Source organism: Grampus griseus (genome assembly GCF_964374135.1).
Source record: "Grampus griseus genome assembly, chromosome: 14".
NCBI lineage: Eukaryota > Metazoa > Chordata > Mammalia > Artiodactyla > Delphinidae > Grampus > Grampus griseus.
Genome location: NC_139008.1, coordinates 66292826 through 66312264, shown reverse-complemented (window position 1 = coordinate 66312264; position 19439 = coordinate 66292826). Strand labels below are relative to the sequence as shown.

Genomic DNA, 19439 nt, shown 5'->3' with positions numbered 1-19439 from the left:
ATTCGGGGAAAACTTCCTGGAGAAGGGTGGGATCCAGACAGGCCCGAAGTGGAAAAAGGGTCTTCCAGTAATGGGAGGGGGCTTCACACACGCAAAGGCCCAGGAACAAAGAATGGAGCACGGCTACAGTGTAGCAGAGATGGGAGGCAAAGAAAACAGGGTCCGGTTTGCAGAAAGCCTTAACCGTCTGGTGGAGGGGCTGGAACCTGGTCCTGATGGGAGGGATCTCATTTGCTTGTGTCAGCAAGGAGGTCAGCAGGGCTGAGCTGGGGAGGGAGGGTGTCTGGGCACCAGGCTGGGAGCCATGGCTCTGTCCCCATCACAGCATCTCTTTCAGATTTCTCTTGGTGATGCACTTCTGAGTGTTCTGCTGAGGAACGATGGGAAGTCAGCCCAGCAGGGGGAAAGCCCTTCCAAGCCCAAGCCTGAGCCCCTGTGTGCAAGGCCAGGGGCCTGAGCCCATGCAAGCAGGTAGGCCGAGGGCCCCGGGGCAGCCAGGCCCTTCCTGAGCTGCCACTCCAGCCTCAAGTATCAATGAGGACCTGCTGTATACCAGGCCCTCCCCATGAACCACACAGCCGGGGTCCCTGCTCTTAGGAAGCTTATATATTAGTGGTCAGAACATTAAACCAGATAAACTAGAAAACGTGAGAGTGACCAGAACTAACCAGGAGCGTGTGATGGTCCCCCAGGCATCTCCCATGGCTTCCCTCCTCCTAAACCAGTTTATCCAGAGCCTGAGCTGCAATCCTAAGACCAGCCCACGTCCATAGCTCTCCAAAGCTGCACCGTCCATTACGATAGCCACTAGCCTTATGTAGCTATTTCAGTTTAAACTGAAGTCAATTAACATTAAATTAAATATTCAGCTCCTCAGTAACACCAGCCATATTTTAAGTGCTCTCCAGCCATTTGAAGCTAGTGGCTACCTTACTGGGCAATGCAATTATAGAAGATTTCCATTATCGCAGAAAGTCCTACTGGGCAGAAATGCTCTTATCCTGAGAGGTGCTGTGAAATACTTGAAGCAAAATAGAGCTATGATGATTGGAAAAAATGAGTTCATGCAACGCATGGGCTGAACCTGTAATTGTGGTTTTCTGAGGCAGTCCTGACTAAAAAATGCCAGTTTTTAGGACGATTAGTCAATCAAAGTATCCTGCAATATCTAGTACTTTGATGTCAGAGCTACAGCCCCGGTTTGTTTCTTGTTCCCTGAAACAGCCCACAAATCCTTTCTCAAATCACATTCTGATTTGGTTTCGATAATGTATTTGTCAGGGTTCCCCAGAGAGACAGAACCAGTAGAATGTGTGCGTGTGTGTAAGAGAGAATTTATTTTAAGAAATTGGCTCATGCAGCTGTGGGGTGGCCAGTCTGAAGTCTGCAGGGCAGGCCAGAGGGCTGGAGACCCAGGGAAGAGTTGATGCTGCAGAATTCCACAGTGGAGTCTGGAAGCAGGATTCTCCCTTCCTCAAAGGACCTCAGCCTTTTTCTCTTAAAATCTTCAACTGACTGGATAAGGCCCACTCACATTGTGAAGGGTAATCTGCTTTATTCAAAGTCTACTGATTTAAATGTTAATCTCGTCTCAAAAATAGTGTCACAACAACATCTAGACTGGTGTTTGACCAAATATCTGGGTACTGTGGGCTAGCCATGTTGCCGCATAAAATCAGCCATCAGAGATAACAAGATTACTCTAAACCAAGCAGCACTTCTAGGAGGAAGGACACAGACACACAGTTAACAGAAGTAGAAGACTGCAGAGCCACACTGGATATCTGTGTTTGGCAGGCTCTCCCCCAAACTGAAAAGTCCTCTGCAATGGCTGGGGCTTCCTTTCTGCTCCTCAGCCCCCATCCCCAATATCCACCTTTCTTTTTCTTAAATACTCTTATTTTTTATTAATTTTTTTTCTTTTTGGCCGTGCTGCACAGCACGTGGGATCTTAGTTTCCTGACCCAGGATCGAACCCGCAGCCCCGTGTTGGAAGCGTGGAGTCTTAACTACTGGACGGCCAGGAAAGCCCCAATATCCTGCTCCTCTCTTTAACAGCAGCCTCCCCTAGCCCCCTTGGTCATCGATCGGCACCCTGGACCCTGTAGACTCCTGCTGGGGAGGCAGTTGCCTCCTTCTAGCCACACAGTGTGCACCGAGAGCCTGGGGCCCAGCAGGCCCTGCAGGAAGAGATCTGGAAACCACACAGACCCCCACCTCATTTCCTCTGAATCTAGCCACAGGCAGCGGCCCCGAGGCTGCTCTGAGTCATGCCCAGGATGCTGAGGGGGTGACCCCCCGGCAGGTGTCCTGGGGCCCTCCTTGCCTGTGGGAACTGAGGGGCACGGTGTTCCCCTCTCTGTCAGGGTCTCCAGGGGACGAATGGGCTTCTCTCAGTACTTCTACCCCTGGTCCCAGCAGGAGCATGGATTCTGGGCAACTCCTTTGTCCATCAGCCTTGCATCCGTCCAAAATCTACGAAGGTTCTACCCCATGCCAGGCCTTGTGCCAGGACCGGGGGACACAGTAGTGGACAAGACGGACACAGTCCCTGTGTTCAGGGACAGTCAAACCTCAGAGACAGGTGCTAAACCAATAATCAATTACAACTGTGTTAGATTTTGATGACAGTGTTTTAAGGGACTCTGACCAAGAGTGTGTGCTGAGGGGCTCATCAGGGAAGAGACGTTTCATCCAAGGAGTGAAGGATGAAGGTGACTCAGCTGCCGGAGGGGACCCATCAGGGGGACAGCATGTGCAGCTCAGTGGCTCCTGGGGTGCAAGGCCAGGGCTTCCAGGAGGGGGAGGGGCCCTTCTGGCCACCTGGCTCTGTTCTTGTCAGAGGACACCCTCCCCAGACTTACTTGTACCGTGTATTCGGGCATCAGGCAGGCATTTCCCTGCACCAAGGGATGGCCAGGCCCTACGTTCTGAGGAGCTCCTGTCTGGGGTCACCACGGGGGTCTCCATGTGTGTCTGGGAGGACATGTAGGAACTGGTCCATTTCCAGAATCACAGTCTCATTCTGCTCATGTCCCAGAGGCCCTCAGCCCGCATAGTGTCCAGCTCTGTGTCTGCCCCACCCGTCCCCTGGGTCCTTGTCTGTCCTCTGCTCTCCCTCCCTCACTTCCTGGGGCCCCAGCTCTGTCTAGAGGGCCTCACAGAGGCCTCTCAGCCTCTGAGGAGCATCTGTGAGGTGCATAAACCTTTCTTGCTGACCTCACTGCTTCTCATAGCCTAACGCAGAGACCCCTACTGAGATGGGGTAGGAGGAAGAGAAGGGACGGCGCTGGGGGGTGGGTGAAGGGCGCCCTGCAGCCCGTGTGTTTTCAGGACAAGTAGGCCTGGACAGGCATCAGGAGGTCTAGATGGTCGGGGCAGGCTGGTCCCGGAGTCGGGGGCGAGGGGATGAGCATTCTGTGCTCAGGGAGCCGCTTGCCGCCTGCTGTCCAACCTCAGAATTGGGCCTCAAGGCCACCACGTGCTCAGGACCAGTCCTGAGGGTGGGGTGCGGCGGCTTGGTGTCCTGTCTCTGTGACTCCCTCTCTGAACGCCAGCCTCCTGGGGAGTCTGGGCCTTTCAGAGACGTGCTGCTGCTGTCCAGCCCAGTCCCCCGGCCCTGGGCCCGTGGGAGGACAGGGACGGGGTGATGTGGCATAGGAGCTGTGCCCGCCCTCCCTGGCAGACTGCCCCGTGCAGCCTCGGTTGCCTTGCTGTGCAATGGGGCTGAATGGAGGTGACACATACAGCACCCGTCAGGCCCTGACACAGAGCAGGTGCTCAGGAAGAGGTGGCAGGTGTGTGACCAGGACACTTGACTGAGACACACATTCCTGCTGGGCGTCTGCTCTGGGCCAGGCCTGTCCCAGTGGGCCCTGGGGCTGCACCTCTTCTGAGGGGGCAGCACAGACCTACGCCTGTCGCTCTGGACAGAGGTCACGGGAGAGCCACTCTGCCCACGTGCACGGCACTCCAGAGTTACAAAGCCCGACCAGGTCAGTGATTTCCTGGGCCCCTCCGGGAGCCCTCCTCCTCCCATGGCCGCCTCCCAGCCCCTCAGAGCTAGTCCATCTGGTGGCCACCTCATCGGTGCCTTTCAGAAGCTGAGCTCAGAGATCCAGGCTGATACCTGCTTAGAGCTGTCGGCTTTAAGCTTGCTGAATTCCTTTATCAGAATCTCCTGTGATGATCTGTATAAAAATGGAATTGTAGCCAGGAGCCCCACTCCTCTTGCCACACCAATCCTTTCCCCGAGGGGCCCCCAAGAGATGTCTGGGCACCCCCAGGGCTCTGCAGAGCCCTGTGGAAAAGCATCAGATTCCAGGTTGCCATCCCAGGATCCCGGCAGACATGCCGCCCTAGGGTGCCCGTGGGAGGATTGATGGTGGGAGCCCAGCCTCCACTGGAGCTCATGTCTGGCCAGAGGGTGACCATCTCTGTCCCTCCATCCAGAGAGGAGCAAGGCCAAAGCTGTGGCCTTGGGCAGTTTCCCAGTAGGCGAGCAGGCAGAGCTGTCTCTGAGACTGGGGGAGCCATTGACCATCATCTCTGAGTAAGTCCCCCTGAGGGCACGGGGTGGGGTGCTCTCTCCCCTCCCCCGATCCCCGAAGATGCATTAGTGGGAGGAGGGGCCCCTTCCAGGGGAAAAGAGCATGGACTTTTGTGCTGAGCTCACACAGCACTGTGATGGTGGGATTTTAGGCAGCTTGACACACCTGCAGGGAAAAGCAGTGGGTGCGCAGGGCCTTGCAGGGGGGCCCTGAACCAGGCCATTCACTGCCCAGGAGGTACCCAGACTGGCTGGTGCAAGGAAACCTGGGAAACTCAGGTGGGATGGGTGGCCACAGGACCTACCCTGGAGGGTCCTTGTGAATCCCAAATGAGCGGTGCCCAGGGCCTTGGCCCTTCTGAGAGGGGTCCCCTCGCCCTTCTCTCTCCAGGGATGGAGACTGGTGGACGGTGCTGTCGGACATCTCAGGCAGAGAGTACATCTGCCCCAGCATCCACGTGGCCAAAATCTCCCATGGGTGAGTTCACACCCCAGGCCCTGCCTCTGGGGAGCTTCCTGCTTTCTCCTCCCACAAGTGTAGTTCTTCACGCCCAGTCTTATGCTGAGCAAAGCTGGGGTCAGGGGAAAATCAGGCCCAGACCCTGCCCTCCAGAGGAGCTGACGACTGACTCTTAGGTCAGCCTGTGAGACATGGAGCCCAGAGGAGAGGGCTTGGCAAGGCCTCGTGGAGACGTGGCACCTGGGCTTTGGAGGGTGGCCGGGAACCTGGTGGTGGAGAATGCTGGAAGGGACTTGCAGGAGGTGGGGACGGCCTGCGTAAATGTCCCCAGAGAGCCTCCTCGGGCTGCCCTTCCAAGAGGCACTTCCTCAGGAGGGCTGGACTCGGGGACGCAGGGTCTCAAAAAGTGTGAGCCATCCCTTGCCCAGAGTAAGTGACAGACTGACTCCAGAGCAAATTCTATGTCGAGAGAGAAAGGCAGTGAATAACTGGAGCCAGGGACATGTCACTGTGTGTGCTGTGACAGCCACGCTTCAGTTCTGAGGAGAAGCACGGCTCCCACACTGGATGGCCTTCCTCTCTGAAGCTCGTGGTGTGTCTGGCTCTGAAGCAACATAGGATCCCGAGACATGTGGACACATCATAGAATCAGCTCACGTCTCCCAGTGGTCTGGGCCTGCGGGGCAGGGGTTTGCCTCCACAGCCTGGCGTGAAGTTTAAACAGAGGAAACACCGACTACCTCCAAGAGTCCCCTTTCCTTGCCTGCACTTCATTTATAGCCTCGATTTTCATAAATCGTATGAATGATGTATTTTATTTACTATAAAACTAGGCTCAGTTTGCTGCTGGCCCCCAGAGAATCACAGCTTCTCTACGTTATTTACTTGGAATCAACTCAACCCTGACTCTGGCATTTCACAAAATGACAGGGAGGCAACCATTTCCATCAAATTGGCTTCTGGAGGCTTTGCCTGGGACCCCCGGACATGACTCTGGGGACAGTAAGAAGCTGATGGACTGTAAACCAAAACATTCCTGCACGACTCCTTGAACTTTTCACTGCAGTGAAGTCCTTCATGGACGCACATAGGTGAGGGATTAAGTGAAGAGAGAAAAGGAAGATGTGGGCTCAGAGTTATCAACAATCCCAGCATTGGAAGAGGCACGTGTGGCTGTTGATGGGCTACGTGATTTTTTCCAAAATTTTAGAATGTCTTGAACATTCTAGTTCCAAACTTTCTACTCACAAATAAGCTACAGTGGAAGTTAGATTTCAGTGATAATGAGTAAATGTTCACCTGCATACCTTTTGGCTACAAAGTTAAACTTTAAACTGTTGAAATAAAATATTTACTAAAATTAAAAAAAAAGAGAGAGGCAATTCTTGGAGAGGTGAAGGCTTAGACAGGTGAGTGGATGGTGTAGGGGTGCTGGGGGAACTGGGCAGTGAGAGGAGAGGGTCTGGGATCACCTCACCTGCCCCCAGACCCTGGCCACTTGGGAATGAGCTCTTCAGTTAGAAAAGGCTGGGGCTGACCCCATGAGATGGTCCTGGCTGCAGGGGCCTCGGAGGTCAAGGACAAAGCTGGGGGCCCTGAGAGACCTGAGGCCAGCTCTTCATGGGACGTATGGAAGTCTGAGGCCCACAGAGGGAAGAGAGGTTCCAGTAGAGTCTTGGGCCACCCACCCCCAGGCTGACCCCCGACCCTCTCTCTGCTCATCTCCCCACCCCCAGGTGGTTATATGAGGGCCTGAGCCGGCAGAAAGCTGAGGAACTTCTGCTGCTGCCTGGAAACCCAGGAGGGGCCTTCCTCATCCGGGAGAGCCAGACCAGGAGAGGTGGGTAAGCTCAGCCTGCCATGGGCTTTTCCCTTTCATGCCGAGAGCCAGGTGTGATGTGACTTGGGGGTAGAGGTAGGAGGCCACATGTGGAGGGCTGGAGACCTGGCCTTGGAGTCGGGCAGTCTGGCTGACTGACCACATGTTGCTGCCGTGAGAGCCTATCAACAATGGGGCAGGGCTTCCCTGGTGGCGCAGTGGTTGAGAGTCCGCCTGCCGATGCAGGGGACACGGGTTCGTGCCCGGGTCCGGGAAGATCCCACATGCCGTGGAGCGGCTGGGCCCGTGAGCCATGGCCGCTGAGCCTGCGTGTCCGGAGCCTGTGCTCCGCAACGGGAGAGGCCACAACAGTGAGAGGCCCGCGTACTGCAAAAAAAAAAAAAAAAAAACAAAACAACAACAATGGGGCGATAACCTGCATTTCTAAAAGTGGTGTGAATTGCCCACGGGAGGGATCCAGCTCAGCCAACACTTTAGCAACCAGAACTCGTAACCGAGTATAGTCACAGGACTTCTCTGCCTTGACCAGCAATGATTTCTCCCTCCCCAAGACACAGCATGACCCTGATCTCTTGACAAGGTCTCTGTGCTTTGGGTCACCAGCCAGTCGGAGCCAGAAAACCCACTAGGAGTCACCTCATGATCTTCCTTTCTGTGCTGTGCAGATGGGGAAACAGAGGCCCACAGAGGGATAGGGACATGTCACACTGCACGTTCATATGGGACTTCTCCCACCCCAGGTGCAAACAAAACACGAAGTCGAGTCTGTCTCTGATGCCCCTGCTTCTCTCTGAGCTGCCCTGAGTCCCTTACAGCAGGGACAGAGAGGGACGTTGAAGGAGTGGCAGTGCCCTCATTTATGTTAGGCTCTGTAAATGCCTTCAAACAACCCTGTGGGGATTGTACTTCCAATGTCCCCATTTTACAGATGAGGAACTGGAGATTTGGGGGAAGAGAAATGATTTGCCTGGGGAGACACAGCTAATAAGTGCAGAGCTGGGATTCAAACCCCGCTGAGGTTCATCGCACTTCAGACACCCAAGAGAGGCCCACCTGTGACAGTAATGGTAGCATTACAAGCACAGGGGCAGACTAGGGAGAAGCTGTTCAGGAGTGAGGACGGGCTGCCTGTGCTTCCCTTAACTGAACTCACTTTGATGCGTCATCAGGGTCCTTTGCTCTCTACTCAGTCTCCCTCCTGGGGCCCCTTCCAGTGCGTGTCTTTGCCTCTCCTTCCCTTCCTTTGGGAGCCCCCTGGGTTGACCTCTCCCCAGCCCCTCCTACTATTTTCCAGGCAGCGCCAGCATCTCTCACATACACCCATAGGCAGGCCAGGGTGGGGGGCTGGCTCAAGTGCAACAGCTACAAACAGGAAACCATAGCGGTGCTGTTGGGGGCGGGGGCACTGTAGACCGGGCCCCAGTGAGTGTGAGAAGCCACAGGAAGTGCTCCGTGCTCAGCTGCCCCTCCCACACCCCTTCTCTGGCCTGGTTCAACCCCAAGAGCATAGTGACCGAAACTTATTGCCTCTCTGAGCCCCTTTTCCAAGAAGGCACATATACAAGAGGAACTGGTGGAGAAATAAAGGAGAAAGCAGATAAGAATCCATGGGATCTTTCTTTTTTTCCTTGCAGTTTTATTGAGACATAATTGATACACGGCACTGCGTAAGTTCAAGGTGTAAAGGATCCATAGGATGTTTAAGGATCCGCAAAATTGCTGGGATTAAGGTTAGATTTGACTCTGAGGTTCCCCACAGCAACACCAAAAAGGGATAGATCAGAATGCAGCTCTCATTATCGAAAAAGGAAGAATTTGCCAATTCTGCAGGAAAGGCAATTTCCAAGTACTAATTTCTAATCTCTCATCCTGGGCTTCCTTTTGGAGAATGTCTGTTAAGCTGCAGGTTACAACCCATTTGTGGGCCAAGAAATCAGTTTGGTTCAGTGGTTATAGACCAGTGGGTCTCAAACCTGGGTGGGCATCAGAACACCTGGAGGGTTTGTTAAAACAAAGAACTGGTCCAGCTTTGAGAACCACTGATCTAGACCTTGGCTGTGTGTTGGAATCATCTGGGGGAGATTTATAAATTACTGATGGCTGCACCCCACCCCCAGAGTTTCTGATTTAATTGGTCAGGGGTGTGGCCTGGGCCCTGGAAGCTACAAGAGCCCCCCAGGTGATTCTGATGTGTAGCCAAGGTTGAAACCCATTGGTTTAGTGGATCTGGACCAGGGAGCGTTGAAAGTGAAATATAGCTGAAAATATTAAGATGCATCACTGGGGTTGGGGAAAATATTGCTTCACCAAACTTTTTGTTTTCGATAATTTTAAGTGTGTTCTGGGTCACTGTAAAATTTCATATGTGGTTTGTGGTCAAAAAAAGTTTGACACTAAATCTGTACGGGCCCGAGTGACGCCACAGGATGGTGGTTCTCAGACTTGAGTGTACAGGAATTGTCAGGGGACCGTCTTGCTGATGCACTCTTAGGCCCCGCCGCAGACCTGCCCAATCAGACTGCGGGGTACAGAGGTCAGAAATCTGCTTCCTTCACAAGCTCTCCGGATGGTTCTCATGTGCTTTTAAGTTTGAAAACACAGTTCCAGTCTAGGGAACCCAAAATTAAGTAATGAGAGACAATGTTTTTCATGTTTACATAATGCATCTTGTCATATATAACGGTAATTAACTGTTGACCAAGTGAGTGAGTGATATCAGGATCAGCTCTTCTTTGGCCCAAGATCGAGACGTACCTGTGGGAAGGGAATTCTGTAGGGGCTTTGAGCCTGTGGGTGGACCAAGGCGGAAGGCCTGGGGCCACTGAGCTCCCAAGAACACTACTCAACAGTCTGGAGGGGGAGGGGGAGACCCCCCATCTTCCCCAGAGTCCCTCTGGCATACCTGGTTGTGTTCTAGGCCTGGGGGGAGCCATGGCAGGGCCCAAGTCAGGCCGAAAACCTTGGTGTGAGAAGGGGCACAACGAGTTTGTGGAGGTCCCAGGACTGCTCCAGAGGTTAGCGCCAGCGCCAGACCCCTAGAGCGTCACCCTCTTGCCTTCCTACTGTCCTACTATGTGTCCGTGCTGTGTTGAGCATTGCAAGGGAGACTGATGAGCAAGACAGGCTTCCTGCCCCTGAGGGACTCACCTCTGTGATTCTGTCAGCCGAGAAGCACTTAAAAGCATCTCCTCTGAGTCAGGCCTGATAAGTTGTGATTCCTGCCCTCAGGCTTCAGACAGTCAAGGGTCCAAGGTGCAGCATTCTCGAGGCTATCAGCTTCTTAGAGGTCTCAGAAGAAGTTCAGAGGGTCCTGCTAGACCTACGTCCCCCAAACAGGTTTTAACGTGCTCCCTCACACCACTGTGGACCCCTCCCCTCCTCCCGGCATCATCATCAGAACACCTGGGAGAACATGGCTCCTTAGGTCACTGCAGGCCAGGGTGTGACACTGGCTAAGCCTGCTGGAGCTTTCTGGAATCCGGGACCTCATACTTTCCTTGCCTTTTTCCCAGTGGGTCTCCCTCCAGGCCCTGCACCCAGGCTTAGCTCCTACCATTCCTTCCCACAGCCTGCCTCTGGCCCACTGCCCACCAGAACACTCCTTGAATGAACACACCTTGTTCTTTCCACTGCTCCATCCTGCACATGAGCCTCCCTCAGGGCCTGGAAAGCCCTCTCCTCCAGTCCTCCACTTGGCCAACTCACACTGATCCTTCTCGACCCACTGCAATGCCATTTCCCCAGGTTATTTGTCACTCTTTGCTCTCAACTCCCACAGCATCCTGAAAAGACCTCTTCTGTAGCTGCAATAAACTTATTTCTTAAAACAAAGTCAGGGTATGTGGTCTAACAGCAGGGGAACTAAATATTTGAGATGAGGACCATAAAGGAAAATTCTGGCTGAGGGATGTGCTGAGGGACAGTATTTCTTTCCCCAGAGTATGAAGATCTGATTACCTGTGTCTGGGGCTAGTGCAGTGCCAGCTTGTAGTAAGTGTTCAACAGATGTTTACTGTATAAATGGATGAGTAAATGAGTGCATGTATGTACGTTGAGGGGAGGAGAGAGGATGAAGAGCTGGGGTAGGGTAGACTGACCCCCAACACCATCTGTGCTCACAGCGGTAGGAGTGCATATGGTGGCAAGGACTCCTCAAGTCTGCTTGTATCATGGCCGTGTCCAGTGTTTATCACAGAGACTCAGTAATTCATTCAACAAATAAATATTGCATGGTGACTCTGTGCCAGCCACTGTTCTAAGTGCTGGGGATTCAACAATATAAAAAGCACCAATAAAGAGGTTAAAAAAACAGCAAAATCCCTGCCACAATCTAGTTGGCAACGTGCATAGTGAACAAACAGTAATTGAGCAACTGATCATGGCAAGTGCCACAAAGAAACAATAAAGCGACAGTTCAAAGGAACAGAGTAAACAACAGGTGCATCCTCAGCAGGAGGCAGGTGTGCCTGGAGCAGATCCAAGGTCACCGGAAGTCAGGTCATGCAAGGCCTTTCCAGGGTGAGAGCTTCAGAGTTATTTTAAGTGTTGACAGGGAGGGTTCTAAGCAGGGGAGTGACATGATCTGATCCCTCTACGTTGCAAAGAGAGGATTTGGCAGGGGATGAGGCGGAAGTGGGGAGCCACATGGGAAGTTGTTGCAGGCTAATAAGAAGTGGTTAGATTCCGGATATGTTCTGAATGTAGCCAGTAGGGTTTTCTGTGGGGCTGGATGGGAGGTGATGGAGAATGGAAGCTGCCAGGGATGATGCCGGGGTTAGGAGCTTAGTAATGAATGGATTGCGTTGCTGTTTTCTGAGATGGGAAGATGGTGGGCAGATAAATTAGGACGATCCCTTGTGAGGCTCACAGTTGGTTATATGGTGGGGTGGGGTAGTGTTGAGGGACAGACGATGGGAGAATAGGACCTTTGGTGCTAGCACTTGTCTGGGCAAGCCTAGAGCTGGGGTTTCTACCAGGCAGAGAAGGTGTTCTGGAGAGGAGTTGCCTGAGTAGGAACTGAGTTGTAAAAGGAAGGCTGGCGGTTACGCAGGTGGAAGAGTGTTCCATATAAAGGGAACAGTGTGAATAAAGAACCAGAGAACTGAGAAGGGGCACTGGATGCTTGCTATGCGCCAGACACTGCTATTTGCTTCACCTACTTTACCACCTGGATCTCTGTGGCAATCTGTTGAGGCGAGGACAATTATTATTCCCCTTTAGAAAGGAAGAAACAGATCTGACCTACCTATAACCCTACCTGTGTCTCTAAGACACATTAGGTCAACTAATGTGTCTTAGAGACACAGGTAGGGTTATAGGATGTAGGGGTGTTATAGTGTGTGACTCTGGGTGAGATATGAAACCAGGGAGTCCGAGTTTAAAAGACGTCCTGGAGGGCTTCCCTGGTGGCGCAGTGGTTGAGAGTCTGCCTGCCGATGCAGGGGACACGGGTTCGTGCCCCGGTCCGGGAAGATCCCACATGCCGTGGAGTAGCTGGGCCCGTGAGCCATGGCCGCTGAGCCTGCGCGTCCGGAGCCTGTGCTCTGCAACGGGACAGGCCACAACAGTGAGAGGCCCGCATACCGAAAAAAAAAAAAAAAAGACGTCCTGGAACTGGGAGCCAGCCATAGATATCTGGGGCTGGCTGAGCAGCAGTGAGAAGGAACAGCAGGATAGCAGGCACACAGGGCAGTCAGAGGTGGCCTTGGTAGGTGACCTGTCCCCACAGCAGGGTAGACAACCCCACATGGGCTTGCCAGAGCTTGCTTATTATCTCTGAGTCTACCAGTCAGAGCCTCAGTGTAGCTGTGAGGCTCCCTCCTGGTTCTAGTAACTGTGATGACAGTGGCCAGGGTGGGGTGGCTGGAGAACCAGGCCCCAAAGAGGGACTTGGTCACTTAGTTCAGCGGGTTGGTTGGCTTCCAGGGCCTAGTTTCAGATATGTATCCCTTTCCCAACCACAGAGCTTTTTCAGGGTCACAGCACAGCTCCAGAAGAGATTCTTCTTAAAGGTACAGAGTCAAGGGGTCTCCAGAGTCAGGTAGAAAACAACGAACAGGAAGCAAGGACCTTACTCCATACTTCTCAAAGTATATTGACTTTGTATCCTGTAGCCTTGCTAAATTCACTTACTAGTTCTCATCGCTTTTTTGTAGGTTCCTTAGGATTTTCTACATCTATGATCACACGTTATCTATAAATATAGTTTAACTACTTATTTTCCAATTCATATACCTTTTTTTTTTCCCTTGCCTTACTGCACTGGACCTCTAGTATAACAAGTAAAGTGGTAAGAACATTCTTGCTTTGTTCTTAGAAGGAAAAATTCAGTCTTTCCCATTAAGTATGATGTTACTTATAGATTTTTCACAGATGCTCTATGTCAGGTTAAGAGGAAGTACCCTTCTGTGGTAGGCAGACTAGCCCCCCCAGACGATGTCCAGGTCCTAATCCCTGAAACATGTGAATATGACTTACCTTACATTGCAAAAGAGAGTTCGTAGACATGATTAAGGATTTTGAGATACGAAGTTTATCGTGGATTATCCAGATGAGCCCAATGAAATCACAAGGGTCTTTATAAGATGGAGGCAAGAGGGTAAGAGTTTGAGAGATTGGAAGATGCTATGCTGCTGGCTTTGAAGATGGAGTAAGGGGCCATGAGCTAAGGAATGCTGGGGGCTTCTAGAAACTGAAGAGGCAAAGAAACAGACATTCCTCTAGAGCCTGCAGAAGAAGTACAGCCCTGCTGATACCTTGATTTTAGTTTAGTGAAATCTGTTTTAGATTTATGACCCCCAGAATTGTAAGATAACACATTTTTGTTGTTTTAAACCACTATATATATGGTAATTTGTTATAGCAGCAATAGGAAATTATTACACCCTCTATTTGTAGTTTTCTTTTTCTTCGTTTTTTAAAAATCATGATGCGTGTTGAATGTTGTCAAATTTTTCTACATTTCTGCAGGTGATCATGCTTTTTCTCCTCTATTCTACTAATTTAGTGAGTTAACACTGACGTTCAATTTTTAAATCAACTTGTATTCCTGGGATAAAGCCAATTTAGTTATAATGTATTATCTTTTTTATACATTGCTGGATTCAATTTGCTAACAGTGTGTTAAAAGATTTTTTGTGTCTACATATATGAGGTATATTGGTCTATAGTTTTCTCATAATGTTTTTGTCTGTTTTTCTTAGCAAGTTAATTGCTGGCCTCATAAAATGGGTGGGGAAATGTTATCTTCTCTATTTTCTTAAAGAGTTTGTATAAAATTGATGTTATTTCTTCTTTAAATGTTTGATAGAACTCACTAGTGAAGCCATCTGGACCCAGAGTTATCTTTCCAGGAAGTTTTTTTTTTTTTTTTTAGGAAGTTTTAAAATTATGAATTCAATTTCTGCAATAGATATGGGTCTATTCAAATTTTCTATTTCTTGTGTCAGTTTTGGCAATTTGTGTCTTTTAAGGAATTTGTCCATTTCATCTAAGTTGTAGAATTTATTGGCATAAAGTTGTTCACAGTATGCCCTTATCCTTTTAATGTGTGTAGGATCTATAGCAATGTCCCCTCTTCATTCCTGATGTTGGTAATTTGTGTGTGTGTGTGGTGTTTCTCTTTTTCTTTCATCAGTCTAGTTTGAGCTTTATCAATTTTATCAACCTTTTCAAAGAATCAGCATTTGATTTTTCTCCATTGTCTTCTATTTATTTTTATTTCCTTCCACTTATTCTTTTTCTAGCTTTTTAAAGTAGAAACTTTATTTTATGCCTTCTTTTCTTCAAGTGTAAGATTTAAAGCTAAAAATATACCTTTAAGTCCTGATTTAGCTGAGCTCACAAATTTATTTATTTAGTTAAAAATATTTTCTAATTTTGCTTATGATTTCTTCTTTGATCCCTGGGTTATTTCCAAGCATCTGGGGATTTTCCATATGTCTTTCTGTTATTAATTCATAATTCTGTGTGGTCAGAAAACATACCTTTAATTATTTCAATCCTTCTACATTTCTGTTTTTACGGCCCAGTCTGTAGTCTGCCTTGAATATTCCATGTGCTCTTGTTGGGCCCAAGGTTTGTTAATTAAGTCAAATGGGCTGACTGCATTGTTCAACTCTTCTATATGCCTGTTGATTTTCTATCCTATCAAGTACTAAGAGAGGAGTGTTGAAATCTCCAATTATAATTATGGACATCTATTTTTTCTGTTAATACTGTTGGCTTTGCTCTATATTTTGAAACTCTGTAACTGGGTGCATACAAATTCAGGATATCCTCTTATCTCTGGTAATACCCTTGGTCTTGAGTTCTACTTTTCTGATATTATCACTCCAGTTTTCCTAAGATTAATGTGTGCATGATACATATTTTTTACTTTTAGCCTGTGTTTTAATATTCAAAGTGTGTTTATCATGTAGTTGGGTCTTGCTTTTTAAAATACAGTTTGAAAATCTCTGCCTTTTAACGGAGTATTTAGACCACTTCCTCAAAGTAAAAGCTTCCTAAAACTGAGCACTGCCTGTGGTTTGGGAAAGTCACTCCTGCATTTTGTTGGCATTCCACGGGAAAGGTTAAGTGACAGGGTCACTGGCTCTTCCTCCAGGTTCTCTGTGCCAGTGTTCTCATCTGTAAACTGGGGATAACTGTACCTACCTCACAGGGTGGTTATGAGAATTAGACGAGATAGTCCATATAAAAAGTGCATAGTAAGCACTCAATAAATGAAAGCTACAGATAGCTTTAAGTAATTAGATAGTAATAATAGGTTATTACTGTTATTCCACTAAGCACCCTCTTCCCATTTGGCTTTGATGAAGTGTTAAGAAATGAATCCCACTTTACAGTTATAAAGAGCACTCGTATGCAACCTCATCTGCTGAAAACTACTGCTGGAGGCCTGATTTTATATAGTTATATAGTTATGATTTTATATAGTCTTTTCTCTCTATTCATTTTCAACCATGTGCTTTTCCTCTTCTAGCCAGTTATCCTTTTTTTTTTTTTTTTTTTTTTTTGCGGTGAGCGGGCCTCTCACTCTTGTGGCCTCTCCCGCTGCGGAGCACAGGCTCCGGACACGCAGGCTCAGCGGCCATGGCCCACGGGCCCAGCCGCTCCGTGGCATGTGGGATCCTCCCGGACCGGGGCACGAACCCGCGTCCCCTGCATCGGCAGGCGGACTCTCAACCACTGCGCCACCAGAGAAGCCCCCAGTTATCCTTTTTTTAAATTAAAATTTTTGTTGAAACCTATCAAACTGTACACTTTAAACATATGCATTTTATTTTATATAAATTATACCTCAATAAAGTTGATTTTAAAAACTAAAACAGGGAGTTCCCTGGTGGCCTAGTGGTTAGGATTCTGGGCTTTCACTACCGAGGTCCGGGTTCAATCCTGGTCTGGGAACTGAGATCCCACAAGCCACGCAGCTCGGCCAAAAAAAAGAAACAACTAAAAACTGGAAAAATTCTGTCACTTGCATCAGTGAATATAATATTCATGTATAGGTTTAAGACTAATAACAGGGACTTCCCTGGCAGTCCAAGTGGTTAAGACTCTGTGCTTTCACTGCAGGGAGTGTGGGTTTGATCCCTGGTTGGGGAACTAAGATCCCAAATGCCGTGTGGCACAGCCAAAAAAAAAAAAAGACTAATAATAAAACCAACATCCATATGCCCACTTACCAGCTTAAGAAATTGTGCAACAGTCCCTTTGAAGCCCTTTGCCTGCTTCACTGTGTTAATCAGTTACTTTTCTTCATGGTTTTTTCTTTTCCTGGTTGTGCCAGGTCTTAGTTGCGGCAGGTGGGTTCCTTAGTTGCGGCAGGTGGGCTCCTTAGTTGCAGCTCACCAGTTCCTTTTAGTTGCGGCACATGTGCTCCTTAGCTGTGGCATGCAAACTCTTAGTTGTGGCATGCATGTGGGATCTAGTTCCCTGACCAGGGACTGAACCCGCTTCCCCCGCATTGGAAGGCAGATTCTTAACCATTGTGCCACCAGGGAAGTCCCTTCTTCACAGTTTTGCCATACATGCATCCCTATGCAGTGGTCTCGGCTGCCTCTGAACTTTATTTAAATAGAATCATACTGAATGTATGCTTCTGTGACTTGCTGTTTTCTGCTCATTATTTTAAACATTTATCTATGCTTATGTGTGTAGTGGTTATTAACTTTTACTGCTGAATAGTGTTACATTCTAGAATCTACCATTCTCTCGAGTCCATATGGGCTGTTTGCAGTTTTTGGGCTTTTCCGAACAATGCTGCTGTGAATACTTTTGTTCATGTATTTGCAAGGCATCATGCTGGGATGGAACGGCTGGGTTGTGAGGTATGAGCATGTTCAACTCGACTAGTTAATGCCAACTGTTTCCAAAGTGGCTTATACAATTTATCTTTCCACCAGCAGGGTAAGAATTCCTTTCTCCACATCCCTGCTGACATCTACTGACACATTTTCACATCCTAACACTTCTGCCCACTTGAGTCTTTATAGTAACAGCCAACACTTAATGCTCACTTAAACTGTGGCAGGCCCTGTTCTGAGCCCTGTGTGCATGACCTTGTTTCCTCCTCACGAGAGCCCTAGCTATGATAAGTGTGTTGTCATTTATAAGCAAGAGAGCAAATCTCTGTCCCTCCCTTCCCCCTTCCCTCGTTTGGGCCCAGTGCTCACTCTCTGTGGCCATTTCATGTCTTCCTTCTCCCATCCTGGGCTGGGCTTGGTCCCAGCATGGCCTTAATCCCACCCCGGACCCTTTCCTTCTCAGGCTGTTACTCCCTGTCGGTCCGCCTCAGCCGCCCTGCATCCTGGGACCGGATCAGACACTACAAGATCCAACGCCTTGACAATGGCTGGCTGTACATCTCACCACGCCTCACCTTCCCCTCACTCCAGGCCCTGGTGGACCATTACTCTGGTATGGCCATCCCCTACCTCCATGAGAGCAGACTGGGATGTGGGTCTGTGGGGAAGATAGTTTGCCTGCTGGAGAATATCTAGGCAGAAGAGGGACCTCCCCTCTCTCCATGCCAGTCCCTGTGCCAAGAAACACAGCCCGGAAGCCCCAAGTTCATCTCGTGCCAACAGAGCCACGGAGGTGTCCCGTGTTAGTGCAGGCCAGTGCCTCACCCACAACTGTGGTTCTGAGTCAAAGTCCCCAATGGCTGGCACAGTTCTCTCCACAGGAACAAGGCCCAGAGCTGTTGCTATTGTGGAATTCAGTTGATTCTCAGCATTTTCTGGTGCCTGTTCTGTAACAGGCACTGCAGCCACTACAGCAGAGAGTCAGAGAAGCAGAGAGGAAAGACTGCTACAGGGAAAACTGATCGGGGGATTTCAGGACAGTCATTCCATGCAGCAGACACTGACAGAACAAGTAGAGACTGATCATCCCTTAGCTTTCTTCTTTCCAAAGCGCTTTTCTAACCAGAAACTGGGGCTCAAAGAGGTCCATCAACTTACCCGAAATCACACGGTAAATTAAGTCTCCCGAAACCTAGCCCAGAATGACCTTTGACTGCATGTCAGCTTCCAGATTAATAGCCTGGGGCTCATGCTCCCACCTGCCAAGTGTGGAAAGCTGTCAGGGTGAGGGTGGAGTTGTTGGGGAGGAAGGCAGGGCTGGGGCCAGCCATGTCAAGGGTCTAGGTCTCTTCCTCAGAGCTGGCGGATGACATCTGCTGCCTACTCAAGGAGCCCTGTGCCCTGCGGAGGGCCGGCCCACCCCCTGGCAAGTCCATACCTCTACCTGTGACTGTGCAGAGGACACCACTCAATTGGAAAGAGCTGGACAGGTAAGAAGCCCCTGGAACATGAAGGCAGAACAAAGGAGACTTAGAAGGACCCACCCCTGGGAACCCAGAATGGGCTTGTCACCTTCAGGGACACCTGGGAGCCAATAAGCGTTGACTGAACTCAGGCCAGCCCAGGCTCAGCAGGTCTGCTGCGGGGACTAGCAGGGAGGCCAAAGTGGGCATGGATATGGGGCTTGCCTGGGCACCGAGGTGGCCAGGATGGAAGGTCAGACAAGATGGGGTACAACAGAGAGTGAAGTGAAGGGGAGTTTGATCTGACTAGGAACAGGGAACCACTGTGAGTTTTTCAGCAGGTTTTGAGAACAGGGAACCATGTGGTAGGTGCACGGAGGAGGGTGAGGCTCCCTGATGCAACTCTTTCCCCCTCTCCACAGCTCTCTCTTGTTCTCTGAAGCATCTGCCACAGGGGAGGAGTCCCCCCTCAGTGAGGGACTCCGGGAGGCCCTTAGCTCCTACATCAGCCTGACTTATGACATCTCCTTGGACGATGCCAAGGCCCAAAGCAGAGACCAAAAGGGGAACCAAGGCTGCAGCACCTAGAACCCCAACTCAGCCCAGCCTGACTGAGCACCCCAGAGGCAAAGACTGTGCAGAGTGAGGGGAGGGCTGGGACACAGAGGCACAGCCAGAGTCCCACCTCTATCCTCTGTTCCTTCCTCTCTCAGCCCTAAGAAGTCACCTAACCTCCTCCCAGTGCCATGACCCGACCTACAGCCTCTAGTTCAAGTAAAGACCAGTTAAGAACAGGGCCAGGACTCCAGAGAGACTAGAT

The 19439-nt window shown here is 50.0% G+C and overlaps 1 protein-coding gene across 1 annotated transcript; it reads left to right on the top strand.

Moving 5' to 3' along the window:
- Positions 1-380: 380 nt before the first annotated feature.
- On the top strand, positions 381-19207 carry SLA2 (Src like adaptor 2; the record flags this gene model as incomplete). Its single annotated transcript, XM_082671571.1, has 7 exons — positions 381-471; positions 4453-4552; positions 4941-5027; positions 6746-6849; positions 17620-17769; positions 18514-18646; positions 19042-19207. The coding sequence occupies 7 exons, from the start codon at positions 381-383 to the stop codon at positions 19205-19207; spliced, it is 831 nt and encodes a 276-aa protein (XP_082527697.1).
- Between the last annotated feature and the right edge of the window lie 232 nt (positions 19208-19439).